This window comes from Myotis davidii, unplaced genomic scaffold (genome assembly GCF_000327345.1).
Source record: "Myotis davidii unplaced genomic scaffold, ASM32734v1 scaffold982, whole genome shotgun sequence".
Taxonomy (NCBI): domain Eukaryota; kingdom Metazoa; phylum Chordata; class Mammalia; order Chiroptera; family Vespertilionidae; genus Myotis; species Myotis davidii.
The window spans coordinates 996,777-1,017,538 of record NW_006293848.1 but is presented as its reverse complement, the minus strand read 5'-3'; the positions used below and the strand labels follow the sequence as shown (position 1 = coordinate 1,017,538).

The following is a 20,762-nucleotide window of genomic DNA, read 5'->3' as shown; positions in this document are numbered from 1 at the left end:
GCTGTGTGATATGCCATTAAAGCAGTGGCTCAGAATGCAGACATGATTTCAAATAGACAGGAACTGTATAACATCATTTCACTTATAAGTGTTCATTATATCAGCAAGTGAAATAAATGCACAACCCAAAGGGTCTTGCTTCAGTCGGCCGCCTACTTGGCCCCTGAGATAAAGCCTTATAAATCACATAGTTTTGCCTCATCAGAAAAGAAGGGTCAAGTGAAAGAGTCATAGATTAAAGAAGTTATAAATAATACATATATTAATAGATATTCATTTTCATTACATAAAAATTTCTATTATAAATAATTTGATTCTGAGTTTAAAATAGATTCCCCATATAAATAATGTAAAATATTAAATATTAATAAATAAATTTAGATTTAAAAATTCAAATATTGCAGCCAAGATGACCATTATTTCGATGCTTTCCAGCCACGAAACAGATTCTGACGCCTTTTCCGCATCTTTGAGTTAGATTTTGACAGCTCAGTTATCACATTGTAGAGTTCAGATATGGCTTTGCGCTGGACCCTCTGATCATTTACCTATTGAAAAGGATACAACAATATTAATTTCAGGCATACAAGCTATCAGGATATTCTACTGTTGATGTTATGGTTCATGAAAATGAAAGTATTCCTTTAAAAAGATGATTTTTACTGGCAATATATTATCTTAATATAGAACAGTGATTTCTTCAGTAGTTAAGATTGTAATTAAATTGCTAGTTATGCTGTAATAGGGTGGGACACACACCTTTACCTTAAGTTTACTGCTCCAGAATTCTCAAAATTACATAGTGAAAAGCCTCTGAAGTGGAATGGCAGAACTTTTTGGGTTGAATTTTTTGTGAGCAATAACTTTGAATCAGTCACTTAACTTCTCTCAACCTATGTTTTAGATAACTCCTAGGTTCTCTACAAATTCTATCACCTTGTCCTTTAGTCTTTGCTATATCAAATTAGTTACAGTAGGTTAGTGGTTCTCGCTTTTGGTGTCTAGCAGAATAACCTGGAGACCTAATGAAGAACTCAGAGGTCCAGGTGTAGGAAGAGAGCCAAGGTCATTGTTTGGTCACTAAGCTCTGCAGGGGATGCTGGTACCCACCAAAGTTTGAGAACCACTGAAGTAGGTTTAGTCCTTTTTAAATACCAAGTCCAAGACAAATGAATACCATAATTTTTAATTTCCCCCAAATCATTTCAGTCTCATTTCCATAATGGGATTAAAAATAAAACAAATCATTTTTATATGCCAATAAGCAAATACTGCTATAAACATTTAAAATTAGAATTGCAGCAAATTTCCCTGTATTCTGCCTTCTATTCCAATACATTGAATTATTTCCTCAGATAAGCCAATAGGAACATTTAGGTAAATTCATGTTTAATAAAATAAGGACCATTTACTTTCATCCTGGCTCTGCCATTATGTTTTTTCTAATGCTGGAAACTCTGTGGCCACCTTGTCACATTCCTGAGAATGACTAGGAGAATTCTAGGCTGCAAGAGTAATCACTTACTGGCATAACATGCCTCAAATATATTAGCAATTGAGTACAAGAGGAAAACGGTTGTGAGTTCACTTAAGATTGCCCATCCTGAAAGCAGAAAGCTGTGAGCTTACAGAGGATGGGACCAACAGCTTTTTTTCAAGGTCTAGTTACAGCAAAATAGAAAGAGTTTCTATAGCTGTGTGTTTGCAAGTGATAAATTTTACTTTCCAATTATCAAAGCATCACCAGGAAGCTACGAGACTTATCCAGGACTAATGGGAAGCCAAGGGCAGCACCGGGTTAGGAACGTGCTTTTAAAATCTCTAGCTTGTGGCCAAAAGGGAACTTCTGAATATTGGGAAAGATTATCAGTGGAAAGTAGTTATCATCTTATAATTTTTCCAAGTCATGTACCATCTAATTTATTGGGGACTAGGAAAATCCTGAAAAGCTAGCATTTATTTCAGTTCTGGATATAGTAAGAGTTGGGCACAAATCCTGATAGTACAAATTATATCATGACCCCTCCCTTCCTCATATTTATATCAAAGCCAAGCCCAAAGGAGAGAACTGTTTTTCAATACTCCTCTCAACATCTTCACTGCTTCTTCCTAACTGGATTTGTCCATTCACCTGTCCTTGTGCAACAGTTACAATGCCAGCATTTTGTTCCAAATCACAAAATTAAATAACCCCCATATGGATTATTGAAAATCACCCAAAAGCACAAATAATATTAGTAAGGACTTTTGGCCATGGATTTATTTCGTAGTTTTAACAACTGTACCCAGTAGCTAATTTATACTTTCTGGGAATTAAGTACTTTTCCAAGAGCCTCTGCAATGAAATCAAGGAAAGAAATAAGATCAACTCACTGGAGTTTGAATTAGCTTCTTGAAGTCTTCCATTTTGCTGTTGCTGCTGTTGAAAACTTTAACACGCAGCTCTTCCTTGATAATATCCAGGCTATTTTGAATGGTCTTGTTATCTTCAATGTTTTCAAAGAGTTTGAAGTAGAAGGAGATGATTTGGCTCTGAATTATTTTTATGTCACTCTCCTTGGGAAGAAAGAACACAAAGAGAGGTTGATATGAATTTACCCATTGGAAAATAGCAATAGGAAAATCAATCAAATGAAAATATTCAGCTTACCCCTTTCCAATTCATCAAAATATCTAAGAAAAGATGTCCACCATTCCCTACATCTGAACTTGTTGCATTCTGAAAAAACAAGGGGAGGAAATCAGTTTACAATTACTTCATAAATTGCCCTAAAAGTACAAGTTGTGTCACACTTAGATGCTGACAATATTCAATGATTTTCTTTTCAATCCTCGGTTTATTTCTAGCAAGTATCCCCAAGAGCTGTTATGTTGGATATGGCCAAAGACTACCATGCTATTTTAACTTTCATATAATCCTTAAATTGCAACGTCACAAATGAACTCAACAGGCAGATGATACTTCAATTTTCTCAAATAACCATAGTGGGGGTTTTTAAGTGTTTTCAAGCTTAGTAAGAAAATCAGCAACCCACTATAAAATACTGCCCCCCTATGGTACAGATCTTTATAACATCTACTTGTGTCCTATCGGATGTTAAGTCAACTTTAAAAGATAGTTCCAGGTGTGAGAGAGAGATTTGATATGATGTTGTGAGAACAGCATCACTTGTGAAAGCTTAAACATAACAGCTATAATTATAATAGAAAATTTTGGACAAATAAAATATTTAAGATGCAGAAACTATCTTAAGTAACCATAAATATAATTTTAAAAGAAAATCACATAACAAAACAAAAATATTTAAATACAAGTGAAATTATAACTCCTAGAGAATCTCAACAAGGGACTGAGTTTAAGGGTGATTCATAGATGGGCTAGTAGATTTTTTAAAATCACTTTTTGGAGAAAAACACCTATAAGTGATTTTTTAAAGCCAAAGCTTTAAGAACCTCACCTTCTTTAATTGATTAATTATTTCAGATTATCATTTTAGTGCTAATCTTGACACTTCACTCTCAGCATCATGGTAGTCTGAGAAATCATAAATTAATAGCCAGTCTCTTTTTTTCAGCATATTATTTGCTACTTAACATCACAATTGCATGGATTCTTAACACAAAATTTTCAACATCAACCTGTTTTTATATCCATATTATAGCCATCTTTTTAAAGATTCGTGAATGCCCTCTTAACTTCTATAACATATTTGAGTAGAGGGTTAAAACAAAACCCAGATCATTGAATTAAAACTCATCCAGTCAACAGTCAAAATAACACCAAGTCTTTTCAAGATGACTGTGGACTAGAGATGACAGCCTATCATAGACACATTCCAAGTCAATGTTCAGTCATTTCAACCACAAACAAGTATTATTAAAAGGTCATACTTACAAAATATCTCTTTAGTTTTTGTGTTTCGTTAAAAATCGTGGACTGGCTGTAGCAGCTAGAAAAACCCAAGATCACGCAAAGCTGTAAAGCTAAGATATAACTTGTATATTTCATTGTTTTGGAGAGCGTTTGGCCGAAGTCGTTGAAGTCAGTAGTTCCGAAATTGAGTTGATCAGGTCCAAAGGACTCAGCTGATCTTTCTCTTCTAAAAGCCAATCTGTAGATGTTAAGAAGAATGTACTGCATCTCCTTTGCTGCTGGTATTTATACCTAATTGGAGTCTCATCAGGATTACGTATTTTCACAAGTTTTTTTAAGATGAGATGGTGACAGATAGACAGAGATGCTAGTTAGTTTGTATTAATAACTATGGTTTTGTGGCATTTGGTATTGTACTTAGAGTTTCCTTTCAACTCCTTGGGTCTTTTGATGATGAGACAGACCCATTATGCCCACTGTGCCATTCTTGTGGAATTCTCTGAAAGCACTTTTACTTCACACCATTCAGGGATTGGAAATTTTTTTGCACTCCTTTTGCCCTTGTAAAATGTTGGCTCCAATGTGTTGACAGAGCACATTGATAATTTGTTTGTGGTTGGGAGTAAGTGAAAAGGAAATTCTAGGGGCTCTCAAACCTTTACAAAGGGGGTGCTTTTTACATTTTTTCTTGCAAATAGCCAGAAAGCAAGGAAAGAATGTGGTTAAAAGACCAATGTGTTGAGGAAATCCTTCATCAGAATTAGTACAATTTTAAATTGCTCTGGACCAACACTGCCCAATAAAAATCTCATGTAAGCTAAATAGATACACTTAATTTTTTTAGTAGCCCCATTAATAAAGGTAAAAAGAAACAGGCAAAAATAATTTTTAAATATATTGTATTTAAACCAATATATTCAAAATATTTCTATATAGATAGATAGATAGATAGATCAATATATAACATTATTAAAATATTTTAAATTCTGTTTGTCATACTAAATCCTAGAAATCTGGTACACATTATATACCTACAGAAAATCTCAATTTAGACTAGTCAGATTTCAAATGCTCAAGTCAATGTGGCTAGAGGCTACTGTGTTGAACAATGTAGCTCTGGATGATCAATCGTTCCAAATAATCATTAACAATGGAGAATTTTTTTTACTTCTATATTTCTTTTCCTTCCAAATGCAAAAAATAGGATTCTTTCTCCTCCTTTAGTAATTTATTTATGAAGTAAAACATGTGAGGATATCACAGGTCTGCCACTCTTTGGTTCCAGCCCATCTTGCATTTCAACCGGCACTGTGTGCACTAAAATATCATATCTATGGATGCAGACTTGAATCCTGATTCCACTCTTATCTAACTATGTGATTTTGAGCATCTACGGCTCTCAAATAAGCCTAATATTAGTATCTACTTCTAGGCCTCAGTTGAAAATTAAATCACACGATACATATAAAGTGCTAAGAATTTTGCTTGGCATGTAGTAAGCACTGAGTAAAAGTTATCTATTATTATTTGGGCATGGTGAATGACTAGACATTCCCATAAACATGCGCTGAACTTTTGCTTATACTATTCCTTTGGCCTTGAGCTCTCATTCTCTTCATCTGTGCCCCTGAGGGTGATATCCATTCATTCACTCCCAGACTAAAAAGCATTATTTCCATGAGTTCTCACCAAATTATCCTTTTTAAAATTAAGCACACCAGCCTAGCACTTGGTTCATATTCTTAGAATCCCAATCCCTCAATTTTGTATAAGAGTTAGTTATTCATGTATTGTCTCCTTTGTTAAATTAAATTCCTTAAAATCAAAAGTTGTTTCATTGCTTCTACATTGTTTTCTTTCTTCTCCTTTTTTTTAAAAAAAAAAAAACACATTGAAAGTATTACATATGTCCCCCTTTTTCCCCTATTGACCCCTTCTAGCCCACCTCCACCACCCCTGTTGTTCATCAATTTATTTTGTTCATTAGATTACAACACTGTTTTCTTCCCTAAAAACCTTTTAACCTGAAGATTTGGCCACAGACACCACTGAATACACATGAATTTGAATACTGAATTTAGGATCTACTTTGAGTTATTTCCCCTCACATTCTAATCCCAATGTTATCAGACCTAACCTGTATAAAACTAGTTTTTAATTAAATAGAATATATGATTATTTTGGAAACATTATGCTATGTCTTTAGCCAAATCCTGCTTCTTAGGACAGTTCCCTGTATATTTTATGTGAAAAAGGCCTGAAAACTCTTTGAGGGGCTAACTGCCCAAAGAATAAACAAGATCAAAACATAGCCTCAATCAAAGCCTCATGTCAGTAGTGGTCCCCAAGGAAAAACATGGCCCAAGTAGTATGTTTACAGGTAACACAGTGATAAGGAAACCTTACCAAAGCCTTGAGATACACTGCAAGCATTCAATACCTTCTAGGAAACCATTGGCCAAACTCCATATTCCTGGGAGAAATATTCCCAACTTTGAAGAAATAGTCCCAACATTATGGAAAGGAGTTACAATTATTCTCCTGATTCATTCACTGGAATATAGTACTGGGGGTGAGAATTCAGAATAGTGAGATACACAAGTGGGAATTACATATTGTCTGGGCCTTTGTAAACTGAAAGTGCCTAATTAAAGTTACAGATATATATTAGAAATACATTTAGAATATGGCCTGATGCCTAGGATTAGTAACTTCATGGCTAACATCCAAGCTCTACTAACACCGATGGCATGACACAGAATTATGTTAAGCATAACACAGAATCATGAAATTATAGAGATGATCTATGGCTTCTTCCCTCACTTTTTAAATTTGTAAATCAAGACCCAGAAAAACAAAGTGCTGTGTTAAAATTCATTCAACTGGAAAATGCAGAGCTGAGTGTAGAACCAAGACCTTCTCCCTCCTCTACCTGTCCCCCAATCAATCAATATCCATTAAGGTGATTGTATGTGTCTAAAACTGTGTTAGGTATATAAATTCAAATCATTATATCCTACCAGACTTTGATTTCTGGATTTTTTTTCTGTAGAATTTGTGAGATAAAAGTTATTCTTTAATTCCTTAAGAAATAGTAAGACTGCAAATAAAAGGTTTAAAATTAGAAATCCCAGCAGGCCCAAATTCATGGACATAAAACCTGTACCATCTATCAGGACCCCCACTTATTCTCTTGATTCATTTAGAAGAGCCCACATTTGGTTTAATGCACTGTTGTTACCTTCCTAAAATCCCTAATAGGATTTTAACAAGGGGACCCCATTTTCATTTTGCACTGGTTCCTGCAAATTATATAACTGGTCTTGCATCCTAGGCTAGAAGTGAATCTTCAGGTATTAGATTTTCATCTTATAACACACAATTCTTTGGTTCAGCATATTGTTACTATAGTAGTATATACTTTTATGATCTTTTCCTGTCTTATAAATTTTACCAAAGACATTCTATCTCTTTTCTGACTGTAAAACACCTTAGGTTGCACATGCAAACTAGAGGTTTCACACTTTGTTGGTTCAGCCAACACTGAAGCTGCAGAATAATTCACCACCAAGGTATTCTTTCAAAGTTTTGCAAACCCACCAGGAGCCCAAGTGTGACCATATCCGTAAAACAAAGGGACTGAAAACTTTCTTTTTTCTTTTCAGCTAGACATTCTTTCTGAAAACTGGCTATGGTTATACATTAAGCGTCAGCAAGATTTTTAGTCATAGCTCATGCTATCCTTAAGTTTGAGTAGGTAGTTGTAAGACAAAACTTACACCTTGGTTGCCCTTTTTCCTGTGTGATCAGCAGTCATATCTCTAGCACTCACAACCAAACTATCTCATCCAGACTTTGGTGTTGATTTCTTCCACAGAGTATATGAGTCAATGTTGGATCCATGCCCCCACGCTATTTTGACTCCCGCAACTCCTGACATCATTTAAGCTGAGCCTACGGAAGAAGAATGACATACAAAATGGAAGTCCACGGGGAGTCGGATTTTCCCCGCAATTTGACTCATAAAATCCCATATGTTAAAGGATGATTTTCTGAATCCCCCTTTTTCTTGTGCCATTTGGGCAACTCTGAGAGGTGACACAAAGAAAATAGAGGACATTATACTTGTGTAATACAGTCATCAGATTACAATATTCTATTTTATGTCAGGTGGGATTGTATATTGATAATCTAGAGATTCATGATCATCCTCTAAAGGTGATATTTTTATTCCATTGGGAATTTTAAAGCACCTGATAAGTGCCAACTACTGGAATTAACCTGGGGTTACCAAAGATGGATGGGGCAGTTCTTTTGTGAAAGTATTTATATTCAAATGTCAATCAATCAGTAAGTCCTTATTGAGCACTTACTACATGTCTATAGATTTAGGGGTTACAAAGAAGTTAATGAGACAACTGGCAGGAGCATATGTCATCACGTTAGTAGTTAGGGTTGATTCTTCTGTCCTGGTTACTAGGTAGGCATCCATATTATACATATTCTCCTTATCTTCTCCATGTACACCCTTCCCAGGGTATTCATATAGTTGAAAAGGACTGATTATTGGACGGAGGAAAACACACATATCTGACATATGTATCACATTTTCTCCTGAACCCATGGCATATGTCACTAGTCAGCCATGATATTCTTTCCTACTCAGTTTAGATGTAGCCTCTGTATCTTTTTCAACACTGAAATCTAGACAGATTTTACCAATTTATTAATGTTTCATTATGTATTTTCCCTTTTAAAGTTAAAGTGTCCTTGTTGCTATGCCTCTTACTTAGATCTGCTGAATGTGTTTTTTCAAATTACAAAGAAGAAAAAGACATGCTGTTTTCCACCAAAAACATCAGAACTAAAGAAAAAAACATTACAATTCAATAAAATAATATAAGGTAAGGCCTTTGGTCTAAGAGGAAGGAGTCCCAAATTCTGGTCTTAGATCTGTTACGGATGTGATGTGGAATTTTGAGCAAAACCTTTACCCTTGCTTTACATCTCAGCTACATTATCTTAAAAAGAAGAGTTGGAGCTAGTACTAGTAGTGTTTCTTTTCTACGTTTCTGTCTGAGATTTATGAAGAATATAAGATGTTACTAATAACTAAGATTACATAAGGTAGAGGAGAGACATGGAAGAGTGATGGAAAAGTTGAGGCACTTCATCAGTGGCTTCAGTTTGGAATTTAATTTGAATTTGGGCTTTAAATTTGATTTTAATTGAACATGAAGAGAAATATAGAATTCATGAGATCAGGTAAGGAACAAAACTTCACAGTTTGTACTTAACCCTGTAGGCCATGTGCTTTACCCCAATGATCTCAATAAGTGAGTTGTCCTGTTGGTGGCCCCAGAAATGGCAACCAGCTTTGAAAACGTGTGAATTTTTACAAAGAAGATTTATCCTTCTATCTCCCATCATAAAAGTTCAATACAGAAAATTTAGATTTTCCCCAGGCTACCTGAAAGATGAATTCTGAATCTATAACCATCCAATAAATAATATTTTTACCAGGGTTTGATAAGTCATTATTCCTGTATCCTTAATCCTTGAACTAATTCATGAAGTACCTGAACCAAATTCCCAGCTATTCATTTTTCAAATAGAAATTGTTTTTAATAGTTACAAAATTATGAGAGATCCCTTAAATGAAAATCAAACAGTCTAGAAGAGCATAAGAAAATTAAAAAAAATCACCTCTGATTTTACTACTCATAAGTAAATAGTTAGCACTTTGTCATAAATTATTTCATATTTTTCATATATACTTAACACAGTGTCTTGCACAAAATTATTCCTTCATAAACTTTGAGGATTAATTGAATATGAGGAAAACTAGCCCAATGATTAAGTTCAAAGGCTCTGGAATCAGGCTACATGATTTCATTATGACTTTGCTCCTCATTTGTTGAGTGGAAATGAGTTAATTTCTCTGTGCTTCAGTTTCCTCATATAGAAAAAGATGATATAGGTAGTAGGTGTCTCAAAGAATTATGTGAGTATAAATTAGGTTAATATGTATAATGGTGCAATGCCTGTCATATAGTAAGAGCTCAGTAAATGTGTGGTCAACATTACTAGTGCCTTCCAAGATCCAGGCTAGCCTTCTTCCGGGCACATGGAATGAAATGGCTTCTTACTGTTAGTAGAGTCTTGTGACGTGTTCTGGACAGTCTATTTTGAATCTAACTAATGCGTGTCACTTCTGGGTGACCCCTACCTGGTATGTACCCCTACCAGGAACCAAGGCGGAATGAAGCCCCTGGGAGGGCTTCTGGGTCTCTCCTCTCTTGCTGCTCTGATGGTGGAGGTTATATATTTTAAGGATATGAAACAAGGAAGATCAAGTATGTATGTTTCTTTCAGAACCCCTATAATAATACTCCTGGGATAAAAGGTTCAAAGATAGAGAGAGAAGAAAAAGAAGAAGTCAACAGCAGATGAGAAATGTCAATAAAGTTATGGAAAATGCAAAGAGGGTGAGCAAGTGGTAACTGACTTCAACTTTAGACTTCTCCACTATGACAAGTACCTGAGCAGCAGAATTCAACTAAATGAAAATCAGTTCACACTGTACATCTGCCAAAGATTCAAGAATTGGGTTATCAACAATCTCTGAAAGGTAAGCTTAAGGTAGGATGGAAAATAGGACCACTGGTTTAAAATACATATAAGATGTAGTTAGGTTCCTGCCAGGCCACTACCCCTGCCACACCTTCTTTCAAAACTGGAAGTTAATTTTCCATAAAGGTTCCAGATATCTAGCACAGCAGAGGAGGAAATGAAGTATCCTGATAAGATTAGGATTTAATTAAAAGTCATCATCCTGAATAGGGAGACCATTGGCTTCCAAAATGCTTACTCTCAGGTTTATATCCCCCAGAGCAGGTGACTAGGAGATTCATTTTTAGGAAAGCTGGCCAGCCCAAAGTAAAAGAAATACTAACATTTGGGGTTTCCCCCAGTGCAACACACCAGTTTGAAGTATCATCCTAACAGAATCAAGAAGCTCTGTCTAAGCATATAATACCCATTCCAACAATTAGGACTTCATTATTAATCATAAAAACACAAATTACTACACAGCACTTCAAAAAACACTTTTGGGTAAAAGACAAAGTTCAAAAAACAAACAGAGACAAATCAGAATAAATTAAAAAAACAATGCAGAAGAAAAAATTTAAAAGCTTGAAGCATTTAATATTATATCATTTAGGGTTGTTTGTTCACACATATTAAAACACAATTTTAATTTTAGATAAAAGGTAACACATTGAATGTATATGGAGGAGCTCATGGAAGGATGACAAAGGTGTTTGAACCATGTTCAATTAGATAAACTGTACCTGTACCTTGCAATCCCAGAAGGTCTCAGGCCCAGAGACAACCTTCTGCAGGTCACCATGAAGGAATGAATCAGTAAACTCTAAAGCTTTTGTTTCCATCTTTGCATTCATGCTCCAGAATCAAACCTTGAGGGAGTGAGCCATATTGGCTGATCTTGGGTCAATTGACTGCCCTTAGTCATCAATCGTATAGTGATTAAGAAGAAAATAATCTGGCAGAGAGTTTTTCCAGGTTTTTGATTTTGTGATGGAGGACAGGAAACTCAGATTTACCAGCCTGACTACACACATTGAGGGTGATAAGATTCCCCAAAAGAAAACAGAATGCCATTAGGAAGGGGTAGATGTTTGGTTGTCAAAAGAGGAAAATGACCTTTAGAGGGACTTTCTGAGGACCTCATGGAAGGCAAAACCTTCAGTGGGATTTATGAAATATCTTTCTAACATTTTAGGACAATCCTTGAACGTTTTAATACAGGAATAAGCAAGTAACAAAGAGGCTCATGCACTGCAGTGACAGCTGAGATGAATCAGCTCGCGTACATTCTACCTGGGAGGATTTTGGAAGCTGAGACTGGCTGGACACTCACCAAACCTGTTTCTCCTTCCTGGCACAGAGCTCACGTACATTTCCCAGCTTTCTTTCCAGTTATGTGTGGACATATGACTGCATTTGACCTTTGGAATGTGAGTGGAAGTGATGCTTTCCACCCTCCATGTACAACCTCCCATGCTCCTTCTCTTTTTAGCAGCCTGATGCACATGTACACGCTGACCTCATAGTCCAAGGCTGAAGACTGCAGAACCCCAGAATGAAAGGTCCTGCTAAGAGGAAAGATACCTGCTGCTCTCATACATCCATTTTGGACTTTATATGACAAAGAAATAAACTTCCATTAGTTTTTGCCCATTATCTTTTTTTATATTTATTTTTTTTATTATTGCTTAAAGTATTACAAAGAGTATTACATATGTCTCCTTTTTTTCCCCCGCCCTTGACAATCCCCTGGCCTCCCCTACCCCCCAGTGTCTTATGTCCATTGGTTATGCTTATATGCATGCATACAAGTCCTTCAGTTGATCTCTTACCCCACCCCCTCCTGACCCCCCCAAGAAGCCTTGTATCTTGATTACAGTTTTTAGCTAAAGAAACATGTGTATTTCATATGATAAAATAAAATTTAAATGCATTTTAAAGGCTTCAAGGCACACTGTCACTGCCTACTGAGATGTATAGTACTCTAAAAAATCATTCTCTTCATTGTTATTATGGCATTGAAATATGTTGTTTATATACTTCCTTCTTAGAATTACCTTCATTAAAATGTGTGTGTGTGTGTTTCTTGATTTTTAGAGAGAGGAAGGGAAAGGGATAGAGAGAGAGGAAAAGAAAGAGAGGAAGAGAGAAACATCTATGTGAGAGAGAAACATGGATAGGTTGCCTCCCATATGCACCCCTACCAGGAACCAAACCTGCAACCTGGGTATGTGTCCTGACTGGGAATCAATCTGGTGACTTTTTGGTGCATAGGATGATACTCAACCATCTGAGGCACACCAGCCAGGAAAGGATTACCTTCATAAGGTTTTTTTTTTCAATGTGAGAAGTCTGTAAGGTCATTCTGTATATTTGGAACTCATCAAACTTCCTAATTTTTCTTCTTCACATCCTGATAGTTTTCTTTTTTGTTGTTTTTGTTTCGTTGTTTGCTTGCTTGCTTGTTTTTTTTTTAACTATAATTTCCCTATTTCCACAAAGAATTTAAAGTGACTGACATTTAAAGACTGTGTTTTTTCTCATAATTTTGAAAGGTGATAGGTACCAGAATGCCAAGTAAAAAAGCTAAAATTCTCATCTTTTTTTTCTTTTTCAAGTAATCTTCCTTATTTCCTACTATAGCAGATTCATCACTCCAAACAACTCTTAAGCATATGCCTATGTCTTTCATTAAGATTTGGCATCTGCATACTTAATGATATATAATTTGCCCCTTTCAAAAATTTGAAACACTGTTTGCTAATTAAAATCATTGGTCATGACTTATGTACTGGTCACATTTATGATTTCATTAGGAAACCTATTAAACAAACCAAAATAATAATAATAAAAAAAGTATGCCCTGCATCCTCTCTGATTAGCTTCTCCTGAAAAAGAAAATGAAAAAAAGTCAATCACGAGAGGAGAAATCTAAATGACGTATTATAAAACATTCAGGCTATACTTTCATTAGGAAAGGGAAAAGGCTCGAGATGGAAAGATTTCTTCACTCTAGGTTGCATTTGGAAAAGTAGTTTTCTAGTCTGATTTTTCAGAAAGACTAGCTGTGTTCTCTTCTACTGGCCTGTGGTTGGGGGTTTCCCCAGAGTGCCTTCCATCACTTGGCAATGAGCAGCGACTTGGAGGGTTAGGTTTTCTTTTCAGTCACCTGATAGGATTTCCCAGGACAAAGGTGTGAAGCCAATTAACCTGACTTCCCCTCTTCTTCCTGTGGGTCACCCTGAGAAAGAAAAAAATTGTTCTTCTCCCTCCCCCACCACCCTACCTGGCCTGATGTCATACTTCCTCCCTTCGGCACAGCGCCTTGAAGCACTCGCAGACGCTTCCGCCTTTGCAAGACATTGAAGGCTTTCAGTGACTGTGGAGGGTATTGTTCTGTCAGTCAGGAGGAGGCCATTTGACTTCCTCTTATTTGAAGACTATAAGACACCCCCTGCAGAGCTCCTAGGGTTCAACAGTTTGTTTTGCATCTTCCCTCTTCTGAGGAGGCCACACGCTGCCACAGCTGCAACATCTGAAGCCAAGAAGTAAAAACTGTGCAAAAGGGGTAAATCCACATGAAGTAGAAAGCTCTGAATAACCTCACCTGAAGTTTTTCTCATAAATGAAATAAAACAAACAAGTTACCTTCATATGCCCGTGTCACCCACAAGATTTTAAGGTCCTAGAGGACAGACACGGCATCTAGCTCAAAGTGCCCAGCTCAGTGCTTGGCATGAGTGTTCACTAATTCCTGACCACTAGCCTGGAGGATGAAGCCAGCAAAGCCGCTTGGCCAGGGCTGCAAGCGCAGAGACCTCAATTACCTCAAATTTTTAGCTGCAATTCAGTGCCAAATACTTAGAGGCAACGTCAGTATCTCATCACACGTGCTGATTTTAGCTACACACCAGGCCTACCCACTGTTCTCCTAAGAGCTGTATGACTGTCAACCACAGAGGCTGCAGATAGTGGTCATTCACTATTAAATACTAATAACAAACCACTTTCACAAACAACTGACTGACTAATGTGGGATTTAAAGCAAATGGTCATGCCATAACTGCTTCTGTTTGTACAGTGACTTTCTCTCCCTTGAGATTATAGTGATCTCAAATGTCATTAGTTTTCTATATTATTTATATATAATATATACATATTATATATAAGTAATTTAATTGCATGATAGCATGGTATTAATAAAAATTATTATTTTTATTATTCTTCAATATAGTATCATGGTTAACAGCATAGACATAGAAACCAGACGAAGTTTAAATCCTGTGTGAACTTGGGGACGTTTCTTGAACTCTCTGAGTTTAGCTGATAATAATGGCATCTACCTCATGGGCTTTTGTGAGAATCAAAAGGTACCTGTGAAGCTCTTAGAACAATGCTTGGCATATAATGAGCACTATGTGGTCACTATTTTTATTTTTGTTTCATGCTTTTTTCATTTGTAAACTGATTTACAATAAGTTGTATTTATACATTTTTTATTTGTTCATGTTCAAAGGAATTTTTTATATGTAGACACTGTTTTAGGTTAGGTTATAATCAAAGCAAAGCCTGAGCTGAGGGCCATTTGGGAGGTGATGCCAGAAGTAGAGGCAGGGAGCAGGGAGGTGACAGGGAAGCGAGGAAGTCCATAAAGTGTTGTAATGTACCCCGCAAATCACAGAAGGACGCCTCAAGAAGTCAAATTAAAGAGTCACATTTATTGCAATCCGGGACTATGAGGGGCCATTCCCCAAATCTCATAGTGATAAGATGGTAGCAAAACCAGACTTATATAGGCAAAGATCACAAAGGTATTGATTACATCTCAAGGTTTGGAATCAGGAACTTGGTTTGCAAAAAAGCAGGTTACAGAAGCAGAATTAAGCATGTTAATTATAGTTTTGGGTCTCGGGGTCACTGAATTGACAGAAACACCTTTATCTAGAGCCCTCAGGTCTTGAGACCACTGAGTTTCCAGGAACTCAGAAAAATCAAAATAACCTGTCCATTGTTAAACAAAGCAAATAGGTGCATAAGCCAAACAGCAGGGTTAAAGTTAAACTATAATTTCCACCTGAGATGGTTGCTACCATACTTCAAAAGGAGGTCAATGAACAGGAGCCACTGTGGGCAACTGGGACTCAACCCACAGAAGACCCCTGGACAATGGCATAGAACACACCTCAGAGAGGTCGTATCCAAGGGGAAAGGAAGCCAGGGTATTTGTCCTCCAAATCTCTTCCTCAATAAGGGCTGTGCCCGGGGACATTGACCACTTAGTCCTTCCAGCCTTCCCCGCAGAGAGAAGCCCTCAAACCAGGAATAGTAAGTTGCTACACTTCAATGCAGTGGGTAAGGACAGGAAGGGAGGTTGCTGAGAAGATAGGAGCAAGGCACTGGCAGAATCTGCTATGGTGAATTTTGTTAACATTCCCTTAACCATTCCTCAATAAATTTTCCCATTTTCATTACACCTTTTATTTCTTGGTAACAGTGACAGTCCACTGGTAACTTGCACCTGTCAGGACTCTATGGATAACAAATGATGGAAACCCCAGCTCCACTTTCAACCAAAGAGGAGTGTTTAATGGAGGGAACCTGAGATATTATCGGTAACAGAGGGAGAGCCTCCGGGACAGTTGGAACCAAGGACTCTGGTTGGTGACAGGATTTGTCCCTGGCCCTCATCTCTGCTTCTCTTGGTGAGACCACTTCAATCTCGCCTACTAAAGAGAAAATTGTCTGTCAAGACATTCTTCCGAAGCTTCTCTTTTCACAGGTTTGTATCCCCCAAAGATACGTAACTTTCGTTTTCAATTCCAGTTTGAAATATTATACTAATTCATCAAATAACTTGTTACTATGCTAGACATTATCCTAGACACTGGGAATTAAAAAGAGAAAGACAAAACCCCCGACCCTATGAATCTTATATTTTGCTGGAGGGGATTGAAAACACATAAATGAACACATGGTTACGTAATAGAGTGCCAAATAGGGATAATTGTTTGAAAAAGTAAAGTAGAAGAAGGGGATAATATTATTTTATTGTGGTAACATACACATACGACAAAACTTACCTTAACTGGTTTAAGTATACAGTTCAGTAGTGTTAGGTACATTCATATTGTTATGTAATCATCATCACCATCCATCTTCAGAACTCTTTCATCTTGCAAAAGTGAAACTCTGTATCTAATAACAATAACTCCCGTGACCCCTCCTTCTAGCCCCTAGCAACCACCATTCTACTTTCCTTTTCTTTTCTTTGATCTCCCCCCTTTTCCTCCACACCCCACCTTCAGTTAACCACCATTCTAATCTCGGTTGCTATGAGGTTCGGCTTCTTTTTTTTAATTTCACATATAAGTGAGATCATACAATATTTGTCTTTCTGTGTGTGGCTTATTTCACTGAAGATAATGTCCTCTAGGTTCATTCATGTTGTCACAAATGACAAGATTTCCTTTTTTAATGTGTTTTTATTGATTTTTAGAGAGAGAAGAAGGGAGAGGGATAGAGAGATAGAAATATCGATGAAAGAGACACATCGATCAGTTGCCTCCTGCACACCCCCTACTGGAGATTAAGCCAGCAACCTGGGCATCTGCCCTGACAGGGAATCGAACCAGGGACCTCTTGATTCATGGGTCTATGCTCAACCACTGAACCACACAGGCTTGGCTAGATTTTCTTTTTTAAGCTGAATAATATTCCATTATAGAGATAGAGATAGAGATAGAGATAGAGATAGAGATAGAGATAGAGATAGATAGAGATAGAGAGAGATGTACGTACGTGTAGACAGGTATATACCGCATACCACATATTTCTTATTTAATGTCCTCTGAGTTCATCCATGCTGTCAAAAATGGCCAGATTTCCTTTTTTTAAAGCTGAATAATATTTCATTATATTGATATAGACATTAGTGAAGAGAAATATATCACATATCTTCATACCACATTTTCCTTATCCATCATCCATTAATGGACATTTAAATTGTTTCAACATCTTGGCTACTTTGCATAAACTGCAGTGAATGCGGGATAGCACTGTTTTAAGTAGGGGGTCAGAGAAGGCTTTTCTGAAGAAAGGACATTTGAGCAGAGACCTGACGGAAGGGAGGGAGGAGAGTGCTCCGGGCAGAGAGAATAGGAAACTAGAAAGACCCAAGATGGGAGCCCGCAGCCAGAGTTGAGTTACAGCCAGAAGCTATTGAGACTGGCCCCGAGGAGCAGGGGGTAAAGAGGCAGCCAGGGGCCAGATCATGCAGCCATGGAAAGAATTTGGATTTTATTCTAGGGGCAATGGGGTGGTCTCTGTTGGGTTTTGAGCAAGAGAGTGAAATTATCTGACCTGTTTTAATAGGATCATTGTGGCTGGAAAGAAAAATTAGGCTCCAGTGAGGCCAGAGTGAAAACGGAAAGAACAGTTAAGAGGCTACTGCAGTCACACACAAAAAATCCAGTGAGGGACAAACCTGAATCCAGTGCCCACCTCAGAAGCAATCAACTGTGGAGTCATATACAAAGGTGGTAGACAGTCAAGCCAGGTTATACAAAAGGAAAGAAGCATGGCAGACAAGTAAAAGGCGCCCCTCACAGAGGTTGAATTTACAAATTACCTCACAAAAGGTGGTTATTAAGACATAGACATGGATATCCCGTTAATGCAGGGTCATATTTCAATACAGTATTAGGGTGTAAATGAAATATGTTATTACAGCTTCAAAATTTCTGGGTTTTGGACATAGGAATGTATCTTCTTAAAATAAAAAATTATAAAAATATTACTTTATGATAGTATTATTAACCTGTAGCTGTACATGCTAAAATTTAATTTAAAATATTTTTTAGTTTTGTAACCTAGTATGATAGTGTGTCCCAAAAAATGTATACACACACTTTGAATAATTATAAAGGCAGTGTTTATTAAAATACATTTCATTTTCAAAATTGAGCTATCAGCTGTTAAAGTGTGTATACATTTTTGTATAAAAAAAACACCAAAACTAAAAACACTAAACTCAAAATTATTACTAGTTGTACTGGAAAAAAAATTTAAATTCAAATTTTTTATTTGCTATTAAATAGCATGACAAAAATCAAGGCTTGAAAAGCACCTTTGAAGGTAAACATACTTTTCTATAACATTTATCAAGCACAACAGAATTATTTATATACTTATCTGTATTATTCATCCTTCCAAGTTAATTTACTATAAAATTGTGTTCATTAGTAAAACTCTGATTTTTTTATGTACCAGCAGTAAAGTGTTTTAAATACCCACTTATAAGTCTTTTAATATCCACATTATCATTAACCTTTGAATAAAGTAACTGTTGTCTGAACACCCCCGTTCTCCCAGTTTTGCTACTACTACATATCAATGGCCTCTCAATCTCCACTTCCAGCAGAGACCTCTCCAGAGCCTCTGACCCACCGATCCCACTGCTGCATAGACATCCCCCACTTGATGCTCTCTCTCTCTCTCTCTCTCTCTTCCATCCTCCCTTTGTCTGAATGTAGGCTACATGATTTCTCAACCCCACCTTACTATGAACATCTTTGCTTTATTCCTTCCCTTCCTGCATATTTGCTTCTCCCCTTACAGGACAAAGGATCAAAGGATGGCCACCATACAGCTCTCGAGTTTTTATTTGTCCAGTGGTTTCAGCCAGAGGCAGAAACTCAACTATCTCTGAACCATAAATCAGAATTTTCAATGGAACTAACTGATCCAACTGGATTGCCTGTTGTCAGCCTTTGAATGCAAAAACTACATGCATTCTGAGCTCGCTCTCCCTGTGATGCAGTGAAGCCAGAAACTACATTTTCCAGAATCCTCTTCTCTGTATATTTCCTGGTTAGAGTGGGCCAATTAAGGCACGTGCACAAAATTTAGAAGGTAGAAGAGACAAGAGGCCAGTATGCTTTAGAAGTGGGCACACGGACAAGTAGGAGGTCCAAAGCAGCTCTGGGCAGCTTCCTGAGAATCTCCCATATCGGCACTACAGACTGACATGGTCCATAGACACTTACCAGACATTCTTGAGATACAGCTGCTTCAGGGTCAGTCTTAAAAACCACACAGCTCCATGCTGTAGGCTCACAGTCTGGGGCAGCTGGCCTGACCACAGCTCCAACAATGATTGAATCAAATTCTAATCCCCTTCACTGGAACCATGTGAACATGAAATACCTAAAGCAGCTTCTATCCTTCGGTCCAAACCCTGACTGCTACACCTGAGAAAACCAACAAACATGGCTGCCAGGTACAGGGTGGATCTCAAAGCGGACAGTTGTGAGCAGGGAATAGACGCCCAAATGGATTTACTGCAGTTGTCTGACAGTCACTTCATCTATAGTCTATCCACCCTGAGCCTCCTCCTCTTCTGTTCTCTTTCCGCGATGGTGGCATCACCTCTACATAGAAGCCTCCTATATGTAAGCAGTCTCTAAGTCTGCCAATTTTATCTCTTAATCTAATATTTTTAGCATCCTGCCCATCCTTTGGAAACAGCCTTGTTGTCTTTCCTAAACCCCAACAACTGTCTAACCGACTTCTGGTTTCTGCTGGTAGTCCTCTCACCTCTGCTGTTCAAACAGAGACTCTTTTCCCAACGGTAAACATGATTATGGCAGGCCTTTCCTCAAGTAAGAACTACTCCTCACTACAGGCTCTTTCGTGTGGCACAGGAGACCATACGGGACTTCTGCCCACCTGTCCATCCACAGCTCAGCTTTCTCTGACTCACATTTTAAGCTCCAGCATCACCTAATTGATTTCAGTTCTCAGTTCATTCTGAACTTCTGTCACCTGATAACTCCAACATTTTAAGACTCAGCTTGAGTGTCACCATTTCTAGGAAGCTTTTATTGATGCACACAAGTTGAATAAAATTCTCTTTCACTGTACTCTCTTACTATATTGTGCATAATTTCATCATCTCATTTATCATAGTATATAGGGCATGGCAAAAGTAGCTTTACAGTTGTTCCAATGAAAAATAATATAATAATTAATAAATAATAATGCAAGAATAAACTCATGTTTCACACACAACTTTAAATCTACTTTTGCCTCACCCTTTTTATAATTTTGTATATATGTGTGCTTTCTCCACTAAGCTAGGAGACTCTGTAAGATAAGGAAGGGCTCTAGCTGGTTTGGCTCAATGGATAGAGCGTCGGCTTCCAGACTCAAGGGTCCTGGGTTCAATTCTGATCAAGGGCACATGCCCAGATTGCGGGCTCAATCCTCAGTGAAGGAC

The 20,762-nt window shown here is 37.3% G+C and overlaps 1 protein-coding gene across 1 annotated transcript; it reads right to left on the bottom strand.

The window, feature by feature from the left end:
* Positions 1 to 416: 416 nt before the first annotated feature.
* On the bottom strand, positions 417 to 4,093 carry IFNG (interferon, gamma). The gene is made up of 4 exons (XM_006767783.2): positions 3,896 to 4,093; positions 2,651 to 2,719; positions 2,374 to 2,556; positions 417 to 548 (listed from the first exon to the last, which is right to left on the bottom strand). The coding sequence occupies exons 1-4, from the start codon at positions 4,007 to 4,009 to the stop codon at positions 417 to 419; spliced, it is 498 nt and encodes a 165-aa protein (XP_006767846.1). The 5' UTR covers positions 4,010 to 4,093.
* Between the last annotated feature and the right edge of the window lie 16,669 nt (positions 4,094 to 20,762).

Bases quoted from the DNA above. Each gene is read 5' to 3' on its own strand.
- IFNG (XM_006767783.2), bottom strand. From the start codon at position 4,009: ATGAAATATACAAGTTATATCTTAGCTTTACAGCTTTGCGTGATCTTG. The intron at 2,720-3,895 runs GTAAGTATGACC...TTGTTTTTTCAG, and splicing joins AAAAACTAAAGAGATATTTT to AATGCAACAAGTTCAGATGT. The intron at 2,557-2,650 runs GTAAGCTGAATA...TTTCTTCCCAAG, and splicing joins TTTTGATGAATTGGAAAGGG to GAGAGTGACATAAAAATAAT.